This window comes from Myotis nattereri, assembly GCF_964212035.1.
Source record: "Myotis nattereri genome assembly, chromosome: Y".
Lineage (NCBI taxonomy): Eukaryota > Metazoa > Chordata > Mammalia > Chiroptera > Vespertilionidae > Myotis > Myotis nattereri.
Window position 1 is genome coordinate 30,442,828 of NC_138094.1, and position 27,303 is coordinate 30,470,130.

At 42.8% G+C, this 27,303-nt stretch overlaps 1 protein-coding gene across 1 annotated transcript in view; it reads right to left on the bottom strand.

Moving 5' to 3' along the window:
* The window catches only part of LOC308512411 (cyclin-Q-like), a gene marked incomplete at both ends in the record, with an annotated part of 123,066 nt that extends 110,400 nt beyond the window's left edge, over nucleotides 1-12,666 (bottom strand). The window contains one exon of the mRNA XM_081082171.1: nucleotides 11,909-12,666. Coding sequence (XP_080938297.1) covers nucleotides 11,909-12,666 — 758 coding nt within the window. The remainder of the gene's footprint in view (nucleotides 1-11,908) is intronic.
* Nucleotides 12,667-27,303: the final 14,637 nt, after the last annotated feature.

Below are 27,303 nucleotides of genomic sequence, written 5' to 3' on the forward strand. Positions count from 1 at the left end.
ACATATACATACACACACACACATACTACTGTTGGTCTTTGCCTCAAGCACTTTACTCTGAGGTTTGACAGTGTGATCAATGCTTCTTTGTGTCTGGATGTCTTGTTGTTCATCAGCTAATGTTGTTCATTATATTCCACAAATGAGTGAGATAATGTGATATTTATCGTCCTCTGACTGGCTTAATTTGCTTAGTGTAATGCTCTCCAAGTCCATCCATGCTGTTTCAAATTATAAGAGTTCATTCTTTGTTACAGCAGTAGAGTATTCCATTGTATAGATGTTCCACAGTTTATTCATCTGTGCATCTGCTAATGGGCATTTAGACTGTTTCCAATTCTTAGCTATTGTAAATTGGGCTGGTATGAACATACAGTGGCATATATCTTTCCTGATTGGCCTTTCTCATTTCTTGGGATATATACCTAGAAGAGAGAACACTGGGTCAAAGGGGAGCTCCATTTTTAATTTTTTAAGAAATCTCTATATGGTTTTCCACAGTGGTTGCAGCAGTCTGCATTTCCACCAGCAGTGCACAAGGGTTGCTTTTTCTCTGCATCCTCACCAGCACTTGTGGTTTGTTGATTTTTTTCTGACAGCTATTCTGACAGGTGTGGATGGTACCTCATTGACATTTTGATTTGCATCTCTTCGACTGTTCGTGCCTTTGAGCATTTTTCGTATGTCTCTTGGCCTTTTATAGGTCTCCTTTTAAAAAGTGTTAATTTAGGTCCTTTGCCCATGTTTTGATTGGATTGTTTATCTTCCTATTGTTAATTTTTTGAGTTCCCTGAAAACTTTGGAGATTCAACACTTATCCGAGATACCATTGGCAAATATGTTCTCCCTATGCATTGGGCTTTCTGGTTGTTTTCTTCAGGATTTTGTTTGCTGTGCAGGTTTTTATTTTGACGTAGTCCACTTGTTTATTTTCCCCTCTGTGTGCATTGCCTTTGGAGCTGTATCAATAAAGATACTGCGAAGACATATCTGATATATTGCTACATAGGCAATCTTATAAGTTTTTTTTTTATAGATTCTCATCTGATGTTTAAGTAGATCCATTCTGAGTGTATTTTTGTGAATGGTGTAAGTTGGAGGTCTAGTTTCATTATTTTGCATGTATCTTTCTAATTTTCCTAACATTTATTGAAGGGACTGTCTTGACTCCATTGTATGCTCTTGCCTCCTTTGTAAATTAATAATAGAGCCTAATGACTTGGGTCCACTTCTGGGTTCTCTGTTCTGTTTCAGTGGAGTATATGTCTTTTCTAGTGCCAGTAGCAGGCAGTTTTGAGAATGGTGGCTTTATAATATAGCTTAATATCTGGTATTGTGAGCCCGCCAACTTTTTTCTTCTTCCTCAGGATTGCTCAGACTATTTTTACTCCATTTGAATTTTTTCGAGGATTTTTTTGTGTCTGTGAAATATTCTGTTGGTATATTAATGGAGATTACAATAAATCTATAGATTGCTTTGGGTAGTATGGACATGTTAATGAAGTTAAGGCTACCAACCCATCAACATGGTATATGAATCCATTGGTTGATATCTTTATCTCCATTTCAATGTCCTGTAGTTTTCCAATTGCAGTTCTTTTACTTTCTTTATGAATCAATAAAAATGTACAGTTTTTAATTATAAACCTTGTTTTCTATCAAAATTACTTCTTGCGTGAATTGTGGGACACCCTTTACTTAGGCGACTCCGGTGAAAGGGCCATTTGACCCACAAAGGGGTCGCAACCCACAGGTTGAGAACCGCTATTCTAAAATGTCAATTAAATCTAATGGATCCAGTGTGTCCTTTAGAGGCTCTGCATCCTAGTTATTTTTTCATATGGAAGATCTATCCAGTGATGTCAGAGGGGTGATAAAAGTCCCTTACTGTGACTATCCTTTTGTCACACTCTCTGTTAAAGTCTTTTAGAATTTTTGTTTGTTTTGATTTTTTGTTTATTTGTTTGTTTGAGATATATATATTGAGGTGCTCCTATGTTGGCTGAATATATGATTACTAGGGTTATATCGTCTTGTTGGTTGGTCCCTTTAGTATCAGGTAGTGACCTTTATGTTTCTTGTGATGGCCTTTATTTTAAAGTCTATTTTTTCTGTTATGCGTATTGTTACTTCGGCCTTTTTTTTCTTTTCCATTTGCATGGAAATTTTTCCCATTCCTTCACTCTCATCCTGTGTGTGTCTTTTGTTTTGAGATGGTGCTCCTGTAGACAGCATATACTTGCATCATGTTTCTGTATCCATTTGGCTCCACTACACCTTTAGATTGGAGCATTGACCTATTTACATTTAGGGTTATTATTCATAGGTATTTATTTATTTCTTTCCATTTCGTTTCTGTGTGGCTAAGTTTCTGTCTCTGTTTCTCCTTCTCATTACAGCAATCTCTGTAGCATTTCTTGTAAAGCTGGCTTGGAGATGATGTACTCCTTCAGCCTTTTTCTGTCTAGGAAGCTCTGTATTTGACCGTCTATTTTGAATGAAAGAATTGCCAGATATAGTAATCTTGGTCTCAGATCCTTGCTTTCCATTAACTTGAGTACTTCATGCCATCTTCTTCTGGCCTGTAGAGTTTCTGATGAGAGATCAGGAGTCAGCCTAATGGGAACTCCTTCATAGCTAACAGTTTTCTTTTATCTTACTGCCTTGAAGATTCTCTCTTTCTCTTTAATTTTTGGCATTTTAATTATGATGTGTCTGATCACGGGTTTGTTAGGGTACTTCTTCTTTGGGGTTCTCTTTGGCTCTTGATCTTGTGTGGGATTTTCCTTTACCAGGTTAGGTAAGTGTTCTGCCATTGTTTCTTCAAAGACCTTCTCTATGCCTTTCTCCCCTCCTGCCTCTTTTGGCACACTGGCTATTCTAATACTGTTATGTAAGTGGCCCTCCTGTTTGTTTGTTTGTTTGTTTTAAATTTTAATTTTTCTGTCTTTTTTTTATTGGGTGATATTTTTAACTCTGCTCTAAATCAGTGATTGGATCCTCAGCGTTCCCTAATATCTGCCTATTCCTTCTAATGTGTTCTTTATTTGTATTATGTCATTTTATATCTTCTTTCGTAGTCACTATATCTTTTTATATGCTGTTGAGCTCTTTTACCTTCATAACTCTGAAGTCAGATTCAGATAAATGTCTTCTCTGTGCTTCATCTCTCTCAATATCTGGAGAATTCTCCAGTTCTCTCATTTGAGGATTGTTTATTTATTTCCTCTTTCTGGCTTTCTGTGTGGGTTTGTGGTGACAAGTTAGGTAGACCTGTCTGCCTATCAGTCTCTAGTGCAGAATATTTTTAAAGGATGTTTCTGACTAAGTAGGTCAGGCAAAGACTCAAAGCCTCCAGAGACCTCCTCTGTCTATAGACTGATAGGATTCCAACTTAACTTGCCTCCAAGGCAATGGTCCTCAGGTTATAGCAAGTGTTTGTTTCAACAGGGTGGGGCAGTTGCCTCTGTGTGTAGGTTTATTGTTATTTATAATCTCTTAAGTGTCCTCAGGGCAAGGTGTTTCCCAGTAGTGTGTGTTAATTGCCTCTTTTCCAGGAAAGGCAAATGTCTGCATGGGAAAGATTTTCTCTGCTGCATGAGGAAATGACTCCTCCCAGGAAACTTGAAGTGTCTGTCTTCTGTGCTGGAACCCTTGACTCCCCAGTTCTGGCTTTTTCCTTCACAGCTCCAGTCCACTTCACCCTCCCTTTGCCAGGGCACAAGCTAGTGGCTCCACAGGGAAATTTGTGCGCTGGCTCTTTAAGAGGATACCTGAATTTCTAGCTGTCTCTCCCTGGCAGACAGTGCCCTGCTGCTATTCACATCCACAGGTTATATGGGTACCCTCCTCAGTTCTGGTGCTCTCTGCTAGGAGGCCCAGCTTGGGGATTAGACCCAGAGTTCTCAGTGGCAGTCCTCCACAGCTGAGATATCTCTCCGAGACTTCAGTTGCTGTCTGTGGGTGTCAGGCCCGCCCCTTCAAGCCTCCTCTCCTCCTACCATTGTCTAAGTGGCCTCCACCTTCGGTCCTGGGTGTCAGGGTTCTCTCCTGTGAGTTTTCCATTGATTATTCAGGAAGTTGTTCTGTATTTTAGTTGGAATATCAGTTTGTTCCTGGGAGCATGTCCCTGTAGCATCCACTTATTCTGCCACCATTCTTTTAAATATATTTTTATTTATCTCAGAGAGAAACAGAGAGCAAGTGAGAGTTAGAAACATCAGTCATGAGAGCGATTCATTGAGCAGCTCCCTCCTGCAAGCCCCAGACTGGAGATTGAGCCCACACTCAGGCAAGTGCCCTTGACCTGAATCGAAACTGGGGCCCTTCAGTATGAAGGTCGGTGATCTGTCCACTGTTCCAAACTGGCTAGGGTTCTGCCACCTTTTTCAATCTTCTTCAGAATCCCTCTGCATTGTAAAGTCCCTGCTAACATTCTTGTCCAATACGCTCCTTTTCATGTGGTTTCAGGATGGAGTTGTGCATGAAGGCCCTAATGTCCTGTGAGTGCACATTCTGATCAATAGCACCGTCAGGAAATGTGCACTGAGGCATGCTCAGTAGGCATATAGTAACAGAAACCTGCCATGTATCTTACTGTTTCTGTTTCTGTTTGGATCATGATGGAGCTCAACTAAGGCTCTTGTTTCAAGTAGGGGTAGGCAGGATATACTCTTCATTTCAACCCATGTTCTTCTGAGAAACTTTGGTAGTCATGCCCTACTCTAATATGTATTAGGCCATTCAATTATAAGGCCAGATCTTTTTGTAAGGACAAGGCATTTATTTTTATTGAGTGAAAATTCTAATTAACACATTAATATATAAAGATATAATTTGTACTTCCAACAATCATATACGTATTGAAGAAATATGGAGACCAAATAACTACATCTTAATCAATAGGATACAAGTAAAGTAGTTCCTCGCGTTACATTGTTGACGCGTTCCTGCAGTGGGATGTAATGCAATATTCGCGGAAGTCAGAACCCACCTACATAAGCACATATGTCACTCACATGGAGCACACATACACAGCAGTAATTGTGTGCAACAGTAAAAAAAAAATTAGAAGAAAGATAACAATTGCTGACCTTTCTTGTGGTAAATGAATAATAAGAAAATATAAAGCACATATGTACATAAGTAGAAATATCAAACTTTTTTTTTTAATAAATAAATGGGGAATGGCAACGTAACCACAAAACTTATGTACTTCGAGACCAACGTAACCCAAGGAATGTCTGAATTATCACAACAGGCTGAAAAGTGATCAGTGTGGTTTCAGATGGCCTGTTTTTAATGAAAAGTAGGGTGTAAAGGGACACTTGAAAGAGTCAGGCATCGAAAGTTGCTAAATCAGAGCGTGCACATAGTTGTGAAGAAATAAGTTAAAAGTGACTTATTCATATTAGTAAAGAGATGTTTTAAAGTCTAACATAGAGACCCTCACTATAAATTATGTTGGAAAATTGAAAGTATTGATAGCATCAGTGTAGTTAAGAAGAATATGCCTCTGCACTTGAATATAGACAAGCAGCCTTCCCATTTCAATTTTGGATGAGCTAGTGAGCAAAGAAAATTAGTGAAAGGCTCCCTTGGGGGCATTAGTGGAAAGAATTAGCACTGAAACATAGTACTGTTTGTGGGACATGTAATATTTCTCATATTTTGAGGGAGATTAGTGCCCTTCATATAAGCCATTAAATAATACCGCTAAAGAGCAGTAAAATCTCAATGGCCATCATTACCAAAATTCAGGTTATACCTTTAAATTATTCAGCATTAGAAGAGAACCATGCTAAATTGGTGATAAATAATAAAATGACTAGAAGCCCAGTGAACGAAATTCAAGCACCGGTGGCGTCCCACAGCCTGGTCTGCACCCTCACCCAATCTGGGACCCCTTGGGAGATGTGGGACTGCCAGGTTAGGTCTGACACCTCCTGAGGGATGTAGCAGTGCACGAAACGGCAGACAGCCGGGCAGGAGCCCAAGCTGGAGCCAGGTGCTCTGTTCCCGCTCATCCAAGCCCCACTCCACCTGCCACCACTGCTTCTTAGCCTTGTCACATAGGCACATAGGCAGCAGAGGCTCTTGCTGTCACAGCTGCACTTTCCAGCCATTAGCCCGCCTTCTGGCTGAGTGATGCTCTCGCTGTGGGAGAGCCTTGACCACCTGGGGGAAGCTCCTGTGTTGAGCGTCTGCATCCAGGTGGTCGGTGTGCATAGTACCAACCACTCAATGTCGCTTACGATTTTATATATATAGATATGTGTGACCAATTTGGCATGTCCTGGCCCAATAGAATATTAGTAGTCACGGATGATATCTTGCCACTATTAGAATACCAGTGGCCAGGTGCATGGATTTGTGCCCATTGAAAGGAGATTAATTAGAAGAAATATTTTAGTACTGCTATTTGCCCTTTCTCTATAATAGCAGTGTCAACCAAATTCTGATTGACAATGAAGATTTGAAACACATGCATGCAATTGGCGCCAGCAAGAGCTTCAAACGTATGGCACATGCACGAGTCACCTTAGCAATATAAGTGTGTGTGTGTGTGTGTGTGTGTGTGTGTGTGTGTGTGTCTTTAGATAGATAGAGAATAAACTTCCTTAATTAGACCTGCTTTCTGATTTAGCTCAACTTTTTCCAACCCATTGAATCCCCTTAACTTCTCTTCCAGGTAATTGTCAGCAACACAGCAGTAAATGTCAACACAAAGCACATTATTATTGTAGTTCATGCGGGGAGAACAACGGGTAAAATATTTCACTGCAGCAGTTTTTGACTTCATTCAGCACAGTGAGAAAACCTGAAGTCATTTTCAAGTTCCACCATTTCTTCCTTCTTTTCAGTCAGGTCAAGATTCTAAGCTTTCAAAATCTCCGTTTTCTGGCTAATGAAGAGATAAGAGGATACCTCCGAGTTACCATGTACCTACACCAGAGCTTTGAGTGAGGGGCGGGGTTGCGCAGGGTGACACCCACTGCCCCATCCATGATTGGAGGAGGCTTTTGAGGAGCCCAACCAGAAACAGCAGGCTGGGCCTGGATAGGTGCCTTCTGTACCACATGTTCACATGGCCAGCGCCTGTGCATGAGCCCAGTGTGCACCCAGTCAGCACACTAGGGCCTGGTTGCATGCACCAGTGAGCAAGCACCTTGCCTGGACTCAGCAGGCTCTGCACCACCTGCTCCTTCACAGCACCAGTCTCAGAGCCAGGGGGCATCCAGAGTCAGGCTGTGTTGGGAGACTGAGGGGCTCCTGGGGGCAGCGCGCTTCCTCTCAGTTCCACTAGGGGGCCTTCAGCTGCAGGGCGCCTGAGGATTCACAGGGCTCCCCAGGGCCATTGCACTAGGAAGGACAGGGCAAGCAGGATCATCCAGGAGGCTTTCAGCTTCACCTCGGTGCAGGAAAGTGGTGATACCCAGGACACAAGGGCACAGGAGGTTCAGAGGGCAGCTTTGGGGCTGGAGTGGGAGGACTTCATGCAGGTGGGGGAGGCTGAGACCCTGGAGCTGAGGTTGGACACAGGCCAGGATGTTGGGATTGATCTTGAGTGCAGGAGAGGGGAGGACTGGGTGGCTGCAGAGCAGTGTGTGCAGGGAGAGGAGAGTGAGGTGCAGCAGGGAACCCAGAGTGAGGAGCAAGGGGAAGACAAGGAGGGCCTGGGGGAGGTGTTCCAGGCACAGGCTCAGTTTATCCTGTGGACAGAGGGCCTTCTGCAGGTGGTGCCATGGCAGGCCAAGTGGGCAGGTGAGGAGGTTTTCCCAGATCTGCAGGTGGGGAGGCAGGAGGAGGTGGTGAGTGAAGAGCTGAGGCTGGAGGCACAGGATCCAGGTGACCCGCAAGGGAGTGACCACCAGGAGGAGGGGTGGATGGAGGAGCAATTAATTGCAGGGGAGCAGTTTGTCCTGCAGGGGGAGGGGAAGTGCACCATGGAGGCAGTGGAACAGGTGGGAGAGGTGGAGCCTCAGTCCAAGGCCAAAGCAAAGCCAGAAGAAGAGGAGCCAGTGCAGCAGGAGCAGGCCCAGTCAGGGCCCGGGGCCAAGTTAACCTGGTCCCCTCTGGAGGTGCTCCAGGCCCTTCAATTGGAGATGGAGCCCATGAACGAGCAAGCCAGCAGGGCCTTCTCTCGGCTCAGGTGCAGGACTCCGCAGAGGCTCAAGCCCTATTTCAAACCGAGAAGCCTCAATATCCGGCGCATCCCTGGGTTCTGGCTCACAGCTGTATCCTTGAGGGTAGAGGAGCAGGATCACAAGGAGCATGGGACAGTGCAGGAGAACCGTGTAAGCGGGGATGGTTCCCATAGAAAAGAACATTGAGGACAAGCTAGGGGCAGTGCGCCCCGGTCTGGCCCAGGATCCTGGAGACACCCTCTGTCTTGTACAGGCACCATAGAAGCATTACCAGGGGGTCCAGGGGCAGAGCTCCAAGGCAGAGGCACGCATACACCAGGGGCTGATGCCCACAGACAGGGCTGTGTTGCACGGGCTCTTCTGGGACTAACTAATGCTGCCTTACAGGCCGTCTCTATGTCCAGTTCCTCAGTCAGAAGCAAGAATGTGTGATGTGTAACCTGTCAAGCCCTCAGCACAAAGCAGTCCGGTGGGCATCAGGGTCTGTCAGGAAACAGAGTGGTGCTGTGCCCCTTTCTGCCGTTTATGTGGAAAGAGTGGCCTTAAGGGAAGGAGAGGCCAGGCCAGGCTGCTCTTTCTAGCTGGTCCATTCCCAGCTCCCAGGTTGCAGGCTCCTTGACCCAAAGCAGTTTGTCAACCACCCAGAGTTGTTGGCCATGATCAGCGTCCAAGATGAAAATATGCTCGGCCATATGATCGATTTGAAGGTAAGTACACCGGCTCCACGGAATGGTGGAGAGCAGGTGGGGAAATAGCCTGTCCCTGAAAACAGCTACATGCGGGAGCACAGCGCTGCGATTTCACTCCCTGGATCCACTTTCCTTCTGCAGGTGAGGGAAGTCAGGCATCCCTGGGGTTGCTGCACCATTAGCCTGTACTTCCGCAGCAACCCCTACTTCTGCAACCATGTGATTGTGAAGGAGTATCTCATCACCCTCACAGGTAAGAGGAGGCTCCCTGCATGGGCTGCAGCTGTTGGTGGGCAGGGATGGAAGGTGATGTACCCAGCTTCACATACCCCTCTCCTGCAGGATACAGGTTGTCCCGTGCCACTCCCATTCAGTGGTACCAGCATTGTGAACGAGAAGTCTACAGCCACAGGCTCCAGGACAGCAGCGCCAGCTTCTTCTACTGGTTCTCTGACCATAGTGTGACAGCATCTGGCAGGATTGCTGAGGTGGGATGTCACTGGCCATGCCAGCATGCAGCTTCCTGTGTCCGCCTGCTGCTTGGGTTTCTATTTGGGTCCCTGTGTTCTCCTGACCAAGCTCTGTTTGCCCTACCAGATCATCACCAAGGACCTGTGGCTCAATCCCCTGAAGTACTATGAGAGGACGATGGCCCAGAGTGAGCGGACAGGACGGGTGAGGAGGGGATGCCTGGGCTCTCCCCTGGTGTGCTGCCAGGTTCCTGGGCCATTATTTTTCTCTCACAGGGACACCTGGATGCTGGGAGGGAAACAGCCTGTAACACCAGGGCCGCAGGGTGTGTGCCTGAGACAGGAACTACCAGTACAACAAGGGCAGTGCAATTTCAGCTCAGGCAGGGGGGCTTAGGCAGGAGGAGGGAGTGTGCATGTCCACTGTCACTCAGAGTCAAAGCAGATTACCTCAGCCCCTCCTCTGAACTCTCCCTCTAGGCCACCCACTGCACCCTCAGGCCTTTCCACCTGCCCCTCAACAGGGGCTGGCATGACATGTTCTTCCTATACTCCTTTCCACAGGTGTCTGCGGATCTTCCTCATGCCGAGGCCTAGGCTGCTGTGCTGCCACGCCACATTGCCCTGTTGCTGCTCACCACCATCTCCCATTTCCCCAAGGTCTCCTCTTCCTCCTGGGGCCAGTGGGATCGGCCTGCTCATTATCAGTATCTTAGGGGGCAAAGTGTGGGCCACAGAGCTGGAGGAATCCTTGTTTTGCAGCTTTGTCAGAGGTTCTTCAATCCTTTTATCCATTTAGGTTTTCCAAGGAGAATACCTCATTTGTTTACCCTTCCTACCTGGAAAAAAGGGCCGCATGCCATGACGAAATAACACACTGCTTCATTTTGTATGCAGTTCACTTCAAAGACTTCATGCACATATGGTCATAGACACCCTGGGAAATTTAGGGCCATGAATATAACTCACCATCCAAACAGACTGCTTTTCTGTGTTTGTAGTAAAATCAGACAAGAAATCCCATGTTGGAGAACACGTTCTTCTGAAAATTTTTTGTAATGTTAGTGTTTAAGGTTTTACCAAAAGTAATATATATGTCTCTTTCTTTTTTTCTACTGACCTTCCCTCCGGCTTCCTCTATCTCTTGTCTCTTGTTCTTGTCACCCACTCCCAGTGTCTTGCCTCTGTTGGTCTGTTGGTTGTGCTTATATTCTGAATATGTTAACAATACAATATGTAAAATTTAAACATTTAAGTATATTGTAATTTAAATCAGCACTTAGGAAGCAACCTTGTACAATTCAAACCTTGCCTCCAATCCTGAAACTTCATAATGGTACCTACAATTCTTGATGCTTCCCCCAAACCTACCATTTGCTTTTTGTCATTCTTAAATAACAGAAGCCAAATTGCATACAATAAAATATTGTCTGTACCTTATCATTTTTATTTTCAGTGTCTAATTCTTCTGTCACAGGGGCTTCCCCTCTGACTCCCCGAGTGCCCAATCAGGTGAGCTACTGTACTGCATGATTCACTCTCTCTTGCATACATGGTGTATCCTGTGATCGCCGCCAGCACCACACTCAGGACCTCTTACAGGGGTGTCCCATCGGCTGTTGCAGTAATTGCCGTGCCCCCATCATACCCATCTCCTGTGTGGCTGTAATAATCATCACAGGAACTGGGCCACCATAAGTCAGAAGGGGCCTTCGTGGTGGTGGTGCCCAGTTTTTTATTGGAATGTTGATCTTCCTTTTGTTTAGTGGATGAGTTCAGTATGAATTTTGGAGAATAGGTCCTTATCTGATATAACATTGGCAAATATCTTCTCCCAGGCAGTGGACTTCCTTGTTTTGTTGTTGTTGTTGTATTTGTTGGCCGCTTCTTCTCTGCAGAAGTGTTTTAATTTGACGTCGTCCCATTTGTTTCTTTTCTCCTCAGTTTCCATTGCCCTAGGAGCTGTATCAGTAAAGGTATTGCTGAGACAGATGCCTGATATTTTGCTTCTTCTAAGATTTTCATGGTTACCCACTTACTTTTAAGTCCTTTATTCATTCCCAATTTATACTTGTGTATGGTGTAAGTTGGTGGTCTAGACTAATTTTTTTTGCATGTATCTGTGCTATAAGTCCAACACCAATTATTATTATGTTTTTATTTTGGCTTTGTAATATCTTCAATGAAACAAAATAAAATTTCCTCTATGATAATTGAGTCATACTTTCTCTAAATCTGGCCTTTAAAAAAATCCCCTGGGGCACAGTCCCATCCGTTCTTTGATTTTCCTTCCACTGATCGCAAACCTCAGCTGTAGTCTGCGTCCTTTCAAAGGATAAAAGCAGACCCGGAGGCCTCAGAGCTGCCCGCAGCACCCTCCTGCCCGCGGCACCCTCCTGCCCGCGGGAGGTGCAGCGCCCATCCCCATCTGGACCTTGGCTGCCAGGGAGAGTCAAAGCCTGAGAATCAAAGTGGTAGCATGTCATCGCCTTCACCGGCCTGTCTCCAGCAGCACAAAACCAGTCCCCCCTGCCAGTGCTCTGGGGTCCGGCCCTCAGGGCGATGTGGTGGCGCTGTCCCCCGGCAGCCGAGTGTCCCAGGCTTGTCTTTGGGGATCTCTGTGTCCATGGTATAAATGCGAGTGAGATCAGACACAATGTTATCAATGATTGGCTTGGTAAGGTCTCCACTAAACACCTGCCACCATGGCTTCTCGGCCATGGCCTCAGCGGGCACCTGGACCCCATAGACCTGCAGGGCCAGGTGGAGCACCGCCACCGCTATGTGCTGAGCCTGGAACCGGAAGCACAGCCCCCCGCGGTAGCTGTCCCGCAGCAGGGCCCAGGCAGTGACGGAGATGGGGGTCCGTTGCCAGCTGTAAGGATTCAGCCAGTTCTTGAGAGAAATCAGGTAGTGGAGCAGGTACCTGTGTGGGTGCTGAAAGGAGACTTGGAATCGCAGTACCCGTAGCACAAGGAGCTCGCACTGCACAATGCTGTCGTGGATCACCCAGACTAGGGAGTCCATCTCCAAGGGCTCGCTGCCTGGGTGGAAGTACCTGTTGGACACGTTGATGATGTCACGGGTTCGCAGGGGCTGTTCTTCCACTTTGCCAGCCAAGTAAAGGGCAGACATGGCGACCAAGTAGGGGTCATAGGCGTCCAGGTTGATCTCACAGAAGAACTTATGGTAAATGGCACAGGCGGTGGCGAGGGGAATGGACTGCATCCCTAGCTTGACACCTGCCTCCATGATGAACCTTGTCACGCGGAAGTGCACCCTCGCCTGGGGTTCGGGCCACCCCTTGGCGCCTGGCGCCGCGTCCTCCTCTCTGCAGCTGTCCAGGCTAAGGTCCTCCATGGGGCCCTGCTGGGAGGCCCCAGACCCCGCGGGAAGGGCAAGAGTCTCCAGTGCAGAGTCCTAGCCCAGTGCACAGCCGCCCTGACGCGCCCCGCCCCACCGCGCCCTGCCCCGCCCCGCGCCGCCCCACCTACCCAGCCCTGCCTAGGCCTGACTGCCATCCAGGTTCCACCACCAATTATTGAAGAGACTGTATGACTCCATTCTATGCTTTTGCCTCCCTTTGTCAAATATTAATTGAGCATAATGGTTCGGGTCGACTTCTATGTTCTCTGTTCTGTCCCATTGGTCTTTATGTCTGTTTTAGTTCCAGTAAGAGGCAGTTCTGAGAATGGTGGCTTGTAGTATAGCTTGATATCTGGTATTGTGATCCCTCCAAATTTGTTCTTCTTTGTCCAGATTGCTGTAACTATTTGGGGTCTTTTCTTAAATTCATAGGAATTTTTGGAAACTTTCTTCTAGGTCTGTGAGATACGCCATTGACATTTTAATGGTTAATACATTAAAACTGTACATTGCTTTGGGTACTATGAACATTTTAATGATGTTGATTGTACCAAACCATGAATATGGTATGTTCTTCTATTTGCTTTAGTCTTCCTCTATCACTTTTTTTCAATTTCCTGTAGTTTTCCAAGAACAGGTTTTTACCTCCTTAGTTAAGTTTATTCCTAGGTTTCTTAAATTTTTGTTGCACTGCTAAATGGCATTTTTGTTTGTTTGTTTCTATTTCTGAGTTCATTATCCGTGTATCAAAAAGCCATAGAATTCTGGGTGTTAATTTTGTACCCTGCTACATTGCCAAATTCATTTATTAAATCTCCTAGTTTTTTTGGTGGAGTCTTTAGGTATTTCTATGGACAATACCATGCCATCTGTGAGAATTATGACAGTTTTACTTCCTCTTTTCCACTTAGCATGCCTTTTTTGACTTCTTCTTGTCTGACTGCATTGCCTAGCACTACCAGTACTCTGTCGAACAGAAGTGGTGAGAGTGGGCATCCCTGTCTTGTTCCTCTTCTTAGAGTAATTGTTTTTGCCCATTGAGTATGATGTTGTCTGTAGTTTTGTCACATAAGGCTTTTTTAATGTTGAGGTATGATCCCTCTATGCCCAGTTTGCTTAGAGTTTTTATCAAAATTGGGTGTTGGATTTTGTCAAATGCTTTTCCTGCACCAATGGATATGAATCTCTCTCAATTTGTTTATGTGATGCATCACACTTATTGATTTCTGGATGTTGACTCATCCTACTTCCCCAGAATATATCCGCTTTGGCATGGTGTATGCTCATTTCAATGTAATGTTGCATCGCATTTGTTAGAGTTCTGTTGAGGATTGTAACATCTATGGTCATCAGAGATATATTGGCCTGCATTTTTCTTTCTTTGTGTTTTCTCTATCTGGCTTTGGGATTAGAGTAATGCTGGCTTCATAGGAAGTGTTGGGAAATGGCACTTCCTTTGAATTTTATGGAATAGTCTGAGGAAGAAGGTTTTAGTTTTTCTTTGAACACTTGGTAAAAGTCCCTGTGAAGCTGTCTCGCCCAGGCTTTTGTTTGCTGCAAGTTATTTTTGTGACTGCTTGAATTTCCTGAGTAGTTATTGGCGTGGTCCTATGTTTTATTCTTCCTAACTGAGTTTAGGAAGATTGTATTTTTCTAGGAATATGTCCATTTCTTCAGGGTTGATCAGTTTGTTGGAGTAGAGTTGTCCATAGTATTTATTTACAATCCTTTTTATATCTGTGGGGTCTTTTGCTATTTTGCCTCTTTCATTTCTGATTTTGTTTACTGGGGTCCTGTTGGTGAGCCTAGCTAGAGCTTAGTCAATCTGGTTTATCCTTTCAAAGAAATAGCTCATGTCTTTATTAATCTTTTGTGCGGTTTTTGGTCTCTATGTCATTTATTTCTGCTGTGATCTTCATTATTCCTTCCTGCTGCTCAGTTTGGGCTTTGCTTGTTGCTCTGTCTAACTTTTTAAGTTGTGCGGGTTTGATAATTTGTTAACTGTTTTTCTTGTTCTTTGAGTTAGGCCTGTAATGCTATGAAGTTCCCTCTAAGGACTACTTTCAGTGTGTCCCATAGATTTTGGACTTTTATTTTTAATTTTCATTTACTTCCAGGATGATTTTAATTTCTTCTTTAATCTCTTCGGTAACCCAGTTATCTATCTTTGTACATAAAAGCCCTGTGACCGGAATGGCAGAATGACCAGAATAGCTGGTGGCTATGACTTGCATTGCGGCAGCCAAGCAGTCTTATCTGGGCCCCAATCGGCCATATCCCTGACCAACCTTGCTTCCCATCTGCCCCAATCCCCCATTCGGGGCAGGACTGATAAGAAAACCACTCACAGCCTTTCCCCTGGTCAGCCACACCCCCTATATGCGCTAACGCCCAGATTGGAGGCATGGCCTTCTGGTTAACCGCCAATGGCCACTAACCGCTGCAGGCCTGGCCCCATGTGCCCCCATCTGGGGAGGCCAACCAGACTGCTTCCATACAGGAATTCATACCCTGGGCCTCCATTTATTTAATAAAAGACTATTTAGCCTCCAAGTATTTGAATTTTGTTATATCTTATTGTAGTTTATTAGCAATATAAGAGGCCCAGTGAACGAACTTTGTACACTTGGCGGAGTCCCTCACGCTCTGGCAGCCTGGGAGACCTCAGGGGATGTCCGAATGATGTCTTAGGCTTAGTCCCAGTTGCCAAACATGCTTAGCGCCTCTGTGGAGGTGGGAGAGATTCCTGCCACTGCTGCTCCACTGGCCAGTCGTCAGCACAGGATCCAGCTGAATGGCGCTGCCCTGTGGGAGCTCACTGATCCCCAAGGGCAGCTCTTGCATTGAGAGTCTACTCCCTGGGTGTCAGAGCACATCATAGCAATCGGTCTTATCTCTTTTTTATGACCTTTACTTTGAGATTTCTTTTTTCTCTCTTTTCTAAATTGTTTTATTGCTTAAAGTATTACAAAGGGTATTACATATGTCTCCTCTTTCTTACCTGCCCTGACTATCCCCTGGCCTCCCCTAACTCCCAGTGTCTTATGTCCATTGGTTATGCTTATATGCATGCATACAAGTCTTTCGGGTGATCTCTTACTCTCCCCGCCTGCCCCCCAACCCTCCCCGGCCTTCCCGCTGTAGTTTGACAGTCTGTTCGAAGCTGCTCTGCCTCTGTATCTATTTTTGTTCATAAGTTTATAATGGTCTTTATTATCCATAAATGAGTGAGATCATGTGGTATTTTTCCTTCATTGACTGGCTTATTTCACTTAGCATAATGCTCTCCAGTTCCATCCATGCTGCTGCAAATGGCAAGAATTCCTTCTTTTTTACAACAGCATAGTATTCCATCATGTAGATATACCACCGTTTTCTAATCCATTCATCTGCTAATGGGCACTTAGACTGTTTCCAGGTCTTAGCTATGGTGAACTGTGCTGCTATGAACATAGGGGTGCTTATACGCTTTCTGGGCTCAGAGGTGTGGCAAACTTTCCTGCCCAGATCCCTGGTTTTTACCTTACCAGAGGAACTCTGCCCTTCCTGGCTGTAAACTGTCTGACCACCTGAGTGTACTTTGCCAATTCCGGGTGGGTGTTATTAGTTTCAGCTGCTCACTCCATTTGCTCCAGGATGTGCCCTGGGACGTGTATGCCTATTCCATCGTCATCTTGGCTTCTTGAGATTTATTTCTTCAAATATAATTATTGATCCCCTAGTTTTTTCCCCTTCTTTGCCTGAAAAGTATTTCTCTCCTTCCACTTTCAGTCCATGTGAGTCCTTATTCTGAGGTGGGTCTCTCATAGACAGCATATATATGGGTCTTGTTTTATTATAATTTTGGCCATTATATATCTTTTGAATGGAGTGTTTAGTCCATTTAGGTTTAAGGTTATTTTGATAGGTACTGATATGTTGCCACTTTTTTCTTTATGCCTGTGTTTCTTCTGTCTCTTCTATTCCTTCTTTTTACAACAGTCCCTTCAGCATTTCTTGCATTGATGGCTTAGTAGTGAAACACTCCCTTAGATTTTTTTTTTTCTGTAAAGACACTGAATTCCCCTATAGTCTTGAATGATTGCCTTGCTGGATAAGTATTCCTGGATTTGGTCCCTTGTTTTGCATCACTTTGTATATTTCCTTTCATTCCCTTCTGGCCTGATGTGTTTCTGTTAAAAATCATTTGATAATCTAACAGGAGAGCCTTTGTAGGTGACTCTATGTCTCTCTCTTGCAGCCTTTAAGGTTCTGTTTGTGTCATTATTGTTTGCCATTATAATTACAATGTGTCTTGGTATAGGTCTTATTGGTTTCATCTTTTTTGGGACTGTCTGTGCTTGTGTGACTTTTTCTTCCCAAGATCAGGAAGGTTTTGTGATTATTTCTTCTAATAGGTTTCCTAATCCTTGTTCCTCATCTTGTCCTTCTGACACCCTTATTATACACATGTTATTTGTTTCATGTTATCCCCAATCTCCCTTAGGATATCCACATGCTTTCTATTTTTTCTCTCAAGTTGCTGTTCAGATTGTGTTGTTCCAGGTGTGTTACTCTGCCCTGTCTCCTAAATCGCTGATTCAATCCTTTGCTACTTCTAGTCTACTATTGAAACCTTCCATCGTATTTTTTATTGTAGCTATTATCAATTTTTTTCATTTGTCCTTGATTCTTATGTAAGTTGTGGATTTCCCATGCATCTGGTGTATGAACTTTATGACCCTTATTCTGAATTCCTTTCGAACATATTGTATGTCTCCATTTAATTGAGTTCCTCTTCTGGCAATTCCTCCTTTTCTGTCCTTTGGGTGTTGTTTGTTTGTCTCCCCATTTTAGCTATCATGTCAGAACCCAGGTGCCAGGGTGTGATGGGCCAATGGCCACAGAGTGGATCCGCAATTCAATTGTAAACTCCAAGACTCACAGGAGGCAATGGCACTGGTGGGGGGCTGGAGTCCCGGTGTCCGTGGGTCTGCAGCTGCCGTAAAAAGGTCTTTGGCCAGAGTGGCTCTCAGGTGATGTGTGAGGCCCATCTGGGTAGAGGTGAGGCTGGGTTCTTAGTCATAGAAGCTCTCCCCTTCAAGATGGTTTGTTTTCTTAGAACCATATTTAACATCAAACTGTGCAGTAACATAAAAATACTAAAGATTGTGCAAAGAGCCGATTAAAAATAGAATGGAGAAACAAATCAGAACTATGTATACAGAGTTGCATTCATACTGGACATTGTTTTCTGTCATTTTTACTGAAGAAATAGTAAAACTAAGAAACCTGAGAAGCGGTAGAGGAGGAATAAAGTACCTAATCATTTTGAATGAATGATTGTTTGTTTTAAAAAATAAATAGTTTATGTAAGCCGGGTGCACTGGAAAACATGAAATAGATGTGTCAAAACATAAATGAAGTAACAGACACATTCTAAAAAGTAATCCACATTGCCCAGTCAGTATTGCTCAATGGTTGAGGATAGAATTGTGAACCAAGATGTCTCATCACCTATATCGGGTGAGGACACATGCCCAGGGTGCTGGCTGGTTTGCCAGTAGGAGCCATTTAAGGAAGCCGCTGATCAAAATATTTCTCTTTCATCTATGTTTCCATCTCTCTATCCCTCTCTCCAGATAACCAAGAATAAGCCTACTAAAAAACAAGAATGGAATTTATGTGCTTTCCCCTGGAATGTGAGACATTTTCGTCCTTATGACTAGGGGTCTTTGGAGGACTTTTATTAACCAACATACATTTTAGTCCTTATTACTAGGGGTCTTTGGAGGAATTTTATTAACCAAAATATATGTTTCTGTGTTGAATACTTCAATAGAATATTGTTAATAATGAAGTGTTTCATAAACTTACCATGAAAAAGGACTCTGTCATTTTTGAAGGAAACACTTGGTTTGGGAGAAGAATTTGAGGTAGATCTTGATTTTAGTTGCAATAATAAGTAGGTTTCAAACAGTTGCTCATTTGTTCAGGTTAAATGTTATGTAGTGTTGATATTATGTGTACTCATTTTAGTCTGTGGGTGGAAAAACAACTAAAGTAGACTACACCAAGAAACCATCTTTTCAAAGTGGGGGTGGGCAGAGGGCACCACTTCCATCAAGAAATAGAGGTGATGTGAGAAGTCTGAGAAGTGAAAGAGAGGAAGTAAGAGAAGCAAAAGGACATCCCTCAGGTGTAAAACACTTAGGTAATGTTTCAAAATCTAGGGATGGTAGGAGATCTGACTTAGGTAAACACATAATACAATATGCAAATGAGGTGTCATAGACTTGTGTACCTAAAGCCTATGTGATCATATTAACTTCCATAAATTCAATAGAGTGCCTATGTGATCATATTAACTTCCATAAATTCAATAACTTTAAATTCATAAAGTTACTGTCAGTAACTCAAATGTTTTTAAAAAATTAAAAAAAGATATGAGCATGAAACCATTATTTATGTGAAAACAGTAACATTGAATGAAGAGGTACACCTCAATTTCATTCATATCATTCAAAGCAAAAGAAATGATACCGTTCATTAGATTGAGAATGTATACTGATGATCAAGATGATTTGTAATTGCTAAAGAGGTATAGCACTTCTAATAATGAATGCAATATGTAATGTGTAAAACACTCTTAATGACCTTACAGGGATACGATTTAAACCTCAAGCTAAATTCAGTCTATTTTAGCATTACTGTTTGTCTCTAGTCACTTCAACTGTTCTCTGAAGAACTCAATTCTATTGATCTTATGTTAGAATGTTACACTTTGGGAACAGGAAGTCATGTAGGTTTAAAGTGAAGATTCATACTTATTGAACTACTAAGAATTTGTTCTGAAATTACCCTTCTTTCATCTCAAAAAAGGACATCAGTTCACCTTGGAAAATTCCCACTGAAATAAAAGTTGGTCTAACTATATAAACGTCAAGGACACACACTTCATTATTTAGAATTGGATTTGAAATACTAGTTTTGAGTATAGGAACGTGCAACCCTGTACTGTGTAAAATAATAATCTCTATTATTAATTTGATAAGATGATCTTGTACTTAGGTTTGATGTAGAAAACTTTCCATTTGGAAACTACATAAGAGAAATGTCTATGGTATTAAATAGATTCACAAAGGGGTCTCTGACTCAGGAAAAGGCTAAAAACCAATGATTCACCAAGTTTATTGGTCTTTCTTTCCTTCTTTCTTTCTTGTATATGAGGAATATGAAACATGAATAAACATGTTGACGAGCTATTTTCAGGGAGTTGTCTTTTAATTAATTTATCTATTTACTTATTTGACTGACTATGAAAGGAAAGTATATTCATTTCAATATATCTGTAGGAGGAAAAGTTGGTTTCATATTAACCAGTTTTCCTAATTTCAAAGATTTAGTGTCCATTTGTGATAATTAGGTGTGTGACATTTCAGGGAAAATTTCCTAAAATGTTATTGCAGGGTTTGTGCAAGATGAAGGTGAATGTTCCTGTTTTTACCATCTGGGTGATACTGAGAAGAGTTTGCCAGTTCATATTTGGCCACATATGAGGATGCTCATAGTTCTTCTTTCCCATGACGAATTACAGAATTGGAAGATAAGCCTCTTTCCTATTTGAAAATGAAAACAGTGATTGTTAATTATGTATTATTCAACATGTTTTCTTTAAATACTATTAAAATAGAGTGTAGTATTCTGATCAAAGAGTTATTTTATAAATGAACTGTAGGAATTATATGATAACATTTGTGAAATAACACTTTTTTGTAATGCATCATGTTTTGACTTTTTATATTTTAATTTTTAATTATGACATTGCATGTTTTAAAAGCTTTTATTGAGATGAAATTAGTTTGATGACTAGTTGAGACTGTTTTCTTGTATCTTTTAAATAACTTCTTTCACTTAGTATATCTGGATTCTCTGCATTCAAATTCTGGTGTGTGTGTGTGTGTGTGTGTGTGTGTGTGTGTGTGTGTGTTTAGTTTTGTTTTATTGGCACGTATATATAATTCTGCTTCAGTTCTTTCTCAGTTATCCAAACTGATTTTCAATAACTCTGAGCACTGTACTGAAGACATGTGAAAATAGAATTTTATCATTTTGTGCTAACCAGCATGCTTATGACCATGATCCTGTTTAGTAAATATTTATACACAATAACCAGACTTGACCATTTAACAAATGTTGACCCTACTCAAGTAGAATGATGTTATTTATGACACAGAGGATGGCAGACATACAATTAATCTTCACAGAAGTGGCTGCAGGGTGGATTCCCTTCCGCTGAAAAGAACTCCATCTTCAAGAAGTTGGGATCCTCCACCTACAAGACCTGCCCATTCTGATCCAAGGCAAAGCATTACTGGGATGGGAAGTCAAGGTAAATGGTACAGTCTCTCATGGATTAGAGTAATGAGCTGTTTTAAAAGGAATGCTACACTTTAATTTCTGGAAGCCTTGTGGAAAGTGAGTAGTGGATGGGCATCTGTACTCAACACTATCTTATTGTTTCATTGTTAGGAATAATTCTTCATCTTCTGATTAGTGAGGTAATAAGTAGATAACACCAGAGTGAAGAACGCAATCCTTTAATCCATGTTGATACAGTGTCCCTCTTTTTTATATTTACTTTTTTAATATTTTAAGAAAAATTGTTTTAGTGTCATAATGTTACATTCAATAAATGTTAATATTTCTAGAAAAACTATTTTAAATGTAATAATTTTACATGCAATAAGCATTAATATTCCAAGAAAAACAATTTTAAATATAATAATACTGGAGACCCAGTGTACAATTCATGCATGGGTGGTTTCCGGCCTGCACACCCCAATCGCCAGGTTGGCCAAGGGGAGGGGATACAGGTGTTTGGCCGGCTGGCTCCACCCAGATCGAGTGGGGGATCAGATGGGGGAAGATGAAGGCCAGGGGAAGGGGCTGTGGGCAGATTACTGGCTGGCGGGTCCTCAATCATTGAGGGGGTGGAGGGGGGCCGTGGACAGAACAGTGTGGGGCTGCCTGCAGGGTGCAGCCTGGGATGCTAGCCAGACTGTCCCACCCCATGGTGGATCTCCTGGTCAAACTCCTGTTTGAAGGGACAATTTGCATATTAGTCTGTTATAATATAGTGTTACATGCAATAAACATTAATATGTTAAGGAAAAAATATTAAATATAATATTACCAAAACAGTGCAAACCTATTTTATCACAAAGGTTGTAGGAATTATTAAATATATGAAAATAATAGGATTCCTTTTATTATATTATAAAACATATATTTTTTACTCTGGCTCTATTTTATTCATCTGTTTATTCTTTGATTGTTTGAAATATTTTTTATTGATTTCAGTGAGAAAGGGAGAGGGAGAGAGATTGCAACTTCAATGATGCGTGAGAATCATTGATTCTCTGCCACCTGCATGCCTCACACTGGGGACAAAGCCCACAACCCAGGCATGTGTCTTTGGCCAGAATCAAACCTGGGACCCTTCAGTCTGGAGGCCAATAGTCTATCCACAGTGCCTAACCAGCTAGGGCTATTTTTTCTTTATTGATTAAGTTATTACATATGTGTCCTTATCCCCCATTTGTCCCTCCTACCTCCTCCTCATGTCATCACCCCCGCTGGTGTCAGTGTCCATTAGTCAGGTTCATATGCATGCCTCAAGTCCTTTAGTTGATCTCTCTAACCCCACCTTCCACTACCTTCCCTGCAGCAACCTTTTGCAGCAAAGATTCAGGAACTGCAAAAGTGTATGAACTGAAATGAATACACTAGACAACAATTACATATTTAGAAGGCGTGGGGGAGCCAGGTGAAGGCATTTCTCTCTAGTAACGAGGCTCTCTGAAACCCAGGACCCATCAGTTTTTATTTACTTTAATGCACATTTGCCCTTTAGCAAAGCATACAGGCATATCGATGGTAAAGTTTGGTAAACAATAAAAGTATTATCATGGTAGGAGGTTGCTTACAGCCATTTTGCCAACAGCAGGGTAGCAAAATGCTGATTTTCTGCCATGCTGAATATCAAAGTCCATTCGCCTGCTGTAGGATTCTCGCTTTGATATGTTCAATACTGTTGGTCTTTGCTGGGCCGACATTTCCCCCTTTTTGCTTTCTTAATTAGTTTAGAAAGGTGTCTGCCATTAGCTGGGCTCAGATCCTTTTAAGACTTTTCATTCTGCATCTTAACCCTGGAAGCAAACATAGAAGAACAAGAAAGAAAGACAATAGCGGTTACTCTAAAAAGGAAACGTAGGGAGATTCGACGACAAGGATTGAGTTCTTTCATGTCCTTCTAAATATTATTGTCAGGTATTTAAGGAATTCATTCATAGCAGGCTTCTTTTGGGGCCATTAGTTTTTTATGGATCCCTTTCCCAGTCACAGTTAGCTTGTGACATGACAGCAATGATGTTCGAGTTCTGGATGGTGGACAAATGGTGAGAAATGACAATGTAGGTCTGAATTTTTTTGGCTTTGTCATGGGCAACCTGCACCAATGCACCGATGATGAGTGCTAGCATGGCAAGGCGTCTTCACCATCCCCTATCTCTGGATGTTTCTCCTCTGACTCCTCAGCGTTTTGCTTGGGGCCTCTGCTATCTGTGGTTGCAGTAGTCTGGTCAGTTCCTCCCTCAGATTCATGTTGCAGGAACCATCCAGGCTTAGAGGAGTTTTATGGAAACACACAAGTATATCCTCGACCAGAGGTTAATAAAGGGACCCTTCTATAAACCAGACTCGGTATCTTTCCATTTAACCAGACCATTTTGGTTTGGCTTATTCTGACACCAGTGTAATTCTATGGGTGTCTTGCCATCAGCATTACAAGGAAAAATTTTAAAGTAATTAAGGCTTGGTGTAGTCTACTTACAGGAGATTTCTTCACTATTCCCCCACATTTGTTTTTCAAGTTGGGATTTAGAGGCCCTTGTAGCAGATATAACATGCAAGGGGGATATTTCTTGATAATCTGTTTTGCCTGCTGTACAATATTTTGGCAGGCTGATGTAAAAGTTGATGAGATTCTGTGGCCTGTTTAATAAAATAACTAATTGATAGGCCTATGCATTTCCTTTTGTTAAAGGACCAGGACTTGTTCAAATAGTATAGATAGGCATCGGTCACAGACATTTAAATTGAGTAGTTGCAGATCTGTTTACCAAGCCAGCAGCATAGGCAGATCAGAGGTAATATGAATAGGCTTTTGGAAATCCTGCAAGTCAGCCTTGATCGTTTCTAATTCGATTCTTTGCACAGAAGTATGACTGGTCTGAATGACTTGGTCTGAATTCTTTGCATTATAAGCAGCTTTACCATGAGATGAACTATCAGTAAAAACAGTGACTGCTCCAGGAATAGGTTTCTGCCTATTCCAACTAAGTTCCCCTGAATATTCTTTTATTTTCATTTGCTAATTTAAATCAGTCAAAAATAAGGCTTATTTCCTAACTTTGTCATTGGGTGGGGACAGTAAATGACACTAATAGGGTTTTTGCTATCAGTCTTTGAGTATATTGACATAAGCGTTGTTTACGGAGGCAAAATGCAAATGGTTTACTTTTCTTTATGAGGCCTAATACATTTATTTTTAATTACAGTTTTCTAGATCTTTGAAGGGAATCTGCTCCTGTTTTTTCTCCCAGAGTAATTTCTAGGCCACATTTAGGGAGTTTCTTTTAAAAACATTTTTTTTTCTTTTAAATAGAGCTACAAACTTGGTTCCTTTTAAGAAATACCAATAAGAGGTATGTTGGCCAATTGTGCAATGCATACAGATTAAGTCAAAGTAACTCCTTTTTTTCTATGGTGTCTTATTAATGGTGAGATTTAATGCTCCAATAATAACTTTTTGTTTTCCTTGTAAATAGTAGCAGAAGAGATTTAAAAATTTCTCCTTTTTTTGAGCTTAAAATTTACTTTTGAACAGCATTCTTTTGGTTATTGCATAGGTACAGAAATTTTACTCTGGACTGTGTTAGAACCAATTTCTAATAAAATATCTGCTTCTCGTATAACTGAGTTTATATGAGACCATGATTATATTGTAAAAAGCTAATTTATTTAGTGACTAAAGTACGCATCTTTATTGAGAAAGCAAAGTAAGTAAACTTATACATTTGACCTATGAAGTCCAGATGTTGCACTACCCCCGGGCCTAGCTAAAGATCTGGCTGTCAGGTCTCCCATCTTAAAATTCTGCTGCTGAATAATCTGATTTTGCTTAAGAAGTATTCAGCAACTTTGTCATGCCCTCCCTTAGAGGGTGAAACTTTTTTAACATTTAAAATACATGCATGTAAAGAGAACACAGCTATTAATTTTTATTTGATGAAGCTTCAAGTGATTTCAAGTATATTAGATCGGGGTAATTTGGTTTGAAAATATTTCCTTTCCTAAAATATTTCTTTTAAGAAGAGAGTAAACCCTTGAATTATTCCAGGGCACTTGAAAAGTTTCAAAGCTATCTCTTGGTTAAAGTCTTGAAATTTAACATGGAAAGACTATCACAAATATGTGTAACCCAAACATTACATTATACGTTTGTTGTAATTATGCTAAAATAGATCAATAAAATTTAAACTGGTTTTTTTATTAAAAATTTGGTTCAGACCATAGAATTAATCCTCTTTTTTAATCAGTCCAATAAAATATTATATCCTAGGTTGACATTTTACCACACATAGTACACATAAGGACTACAATATACTTTGTACTACTAAGTTTTTCCAGAGAAATCACATGAAATATTTTTCTTGATAATGAATTTCTAAACTTTATGCATTGTATCATTACGAGCACATAATTTCTCCCAATTTAATTTGAACTTTTAACTCTTGGAAGCCTTAAATTTTAGGTGGCAAGTTAAATACTTAGCATTTCTTAGTTTAGTAATACCTTCACATTTTTAGGGCTATATTTCCAATAAAATTAACAAAGACTTATTTAATTAATAGATTCAAATCTGTCCTTTGTTTTTTCATTCGAGTCAAACTCAAATAAATATTGCAAAATTTTGTTATTTCAAAACCTTTAGAGTTTTAATAAGTTTTTTTACTTAATGTAAGCAACTCCAATTTTTTAAGTTACCAAAGACTTTGGAAAAGTATGTTTAGACATATGAGGTTGCCAAAGAAGTAGGGGGAGAAAGGAAGAAGGCCTGTAGCCATTGGAATTTTAAAACCACCACATTTTTCCTTCAGAGATAACATCTAAGAGTGCTTTTCCAGGTTCTCTGCTTTTACAGGGAGAAGATCCACTGGCCCTTTCCTCCAACAGAGAGTGCAGTCCGCCCTCTCCTCAGGGACTGCACCCTCACCATCAATATATTTATTTATAACTATGGGCCCGGTGCATGAAATTCATGCACTGGGGCGAGGGGGGATAGTGTCTCTCAGCCCAGCCAGCCCCCTCTCACTTACTGGGAGCCCTCAGACATTGACCCCCATCACCCAACAATCACAGGATCGGCCCCTTGCCCAGGCCTGACACCTCCGCCAGAGGTGTCAGGCTTGGACAAGGGACCCACATCTCCCCCCGATCACTGGCTCTGGCCCCCGCCCAGGCCTGAGGCCTCTGGCCAGGAATTATGCCTGGGCAGGGGACCCCCATCTCCCTCTGATCGCTTGCTCCACCCCCCGCCCAAGCCTGACGCCTCTGACCCAGGCTTCAGGCCTAGGCAAGGGAACCCTCATATCCCCCCAATCACTGGATCCACCCCCCATCCAGGCCTGATGCCTCTGGCCCAGGCAACAGGCCTCGGCAGAGGGCCCCCAGCCCCCTCCAATTGCTGGCTCCATCCCCTGCCCAGGCCTGATGCCTCGGCCAGAGGAGTTGACCCTCATCACCCTCTGATCACCAATCACCAGATCGGCCCCTTGCCCAGGCCTGAGGCCTCTGGCAGAGGTGTCAGGTTTGGGCAGGGGACCCCCAGCTCCCCTCAGTTGCAGGTGGCTCTGCCCCTGCCCAGGCCTAACGCCTCTGGCCAAGGCAGTAGGCCTGGGCAGGGTACCCGAGCTCCCCACGATCTCCCGCTCTGTCCCTGCCCAGGCCTAACGCCTCTGGCTGAGGCATTAGGTCTGGGCAGGTGATCCCCAGCTCCCCACGATTGCAGGCTCTGCCCCTGCCCAGGATAACGCCTCTGGCCAAGGCATCCGGCCTGGGCAGCGGGTACCCGCAGCGGCAGCGGCAGCGGCCCCGTGATCGCGGGCTCTGCTTTAGGCCCAGGCAAGGGACCCCTAGCTGCTGGGACTACCGGCTTTGCCCGTGCCCAACTCCCATCACTGGCTCCAACCCTACTTCCCGCTATCACTGGCCAGGGTGGCAAAGGTGCTCAATTCTCCGACCATGGATGGGGTGCAGGGCTCTTAGCTCCCCCCTGGGTTTCCGATCCCTGTCAGCGACAGGGGGCTTCTTCATGCTTTCCCTTTCGCCTCCCTGCATTGTGCCTACATATGCAAATTAACCGCCATCTTTGGTGCTGGTTCACTGCCATCTTAGTTGGCAGTTAATTTGCATATCGCCCTGATTAGACAATGAAACGGTAGCGGTTATCACCATCTAAGGGCGTTTCACTTTGGCAAATTTTGCAGCAGAGAAAACTTACTGGCTTTCATTGGCTTTAATATTAAC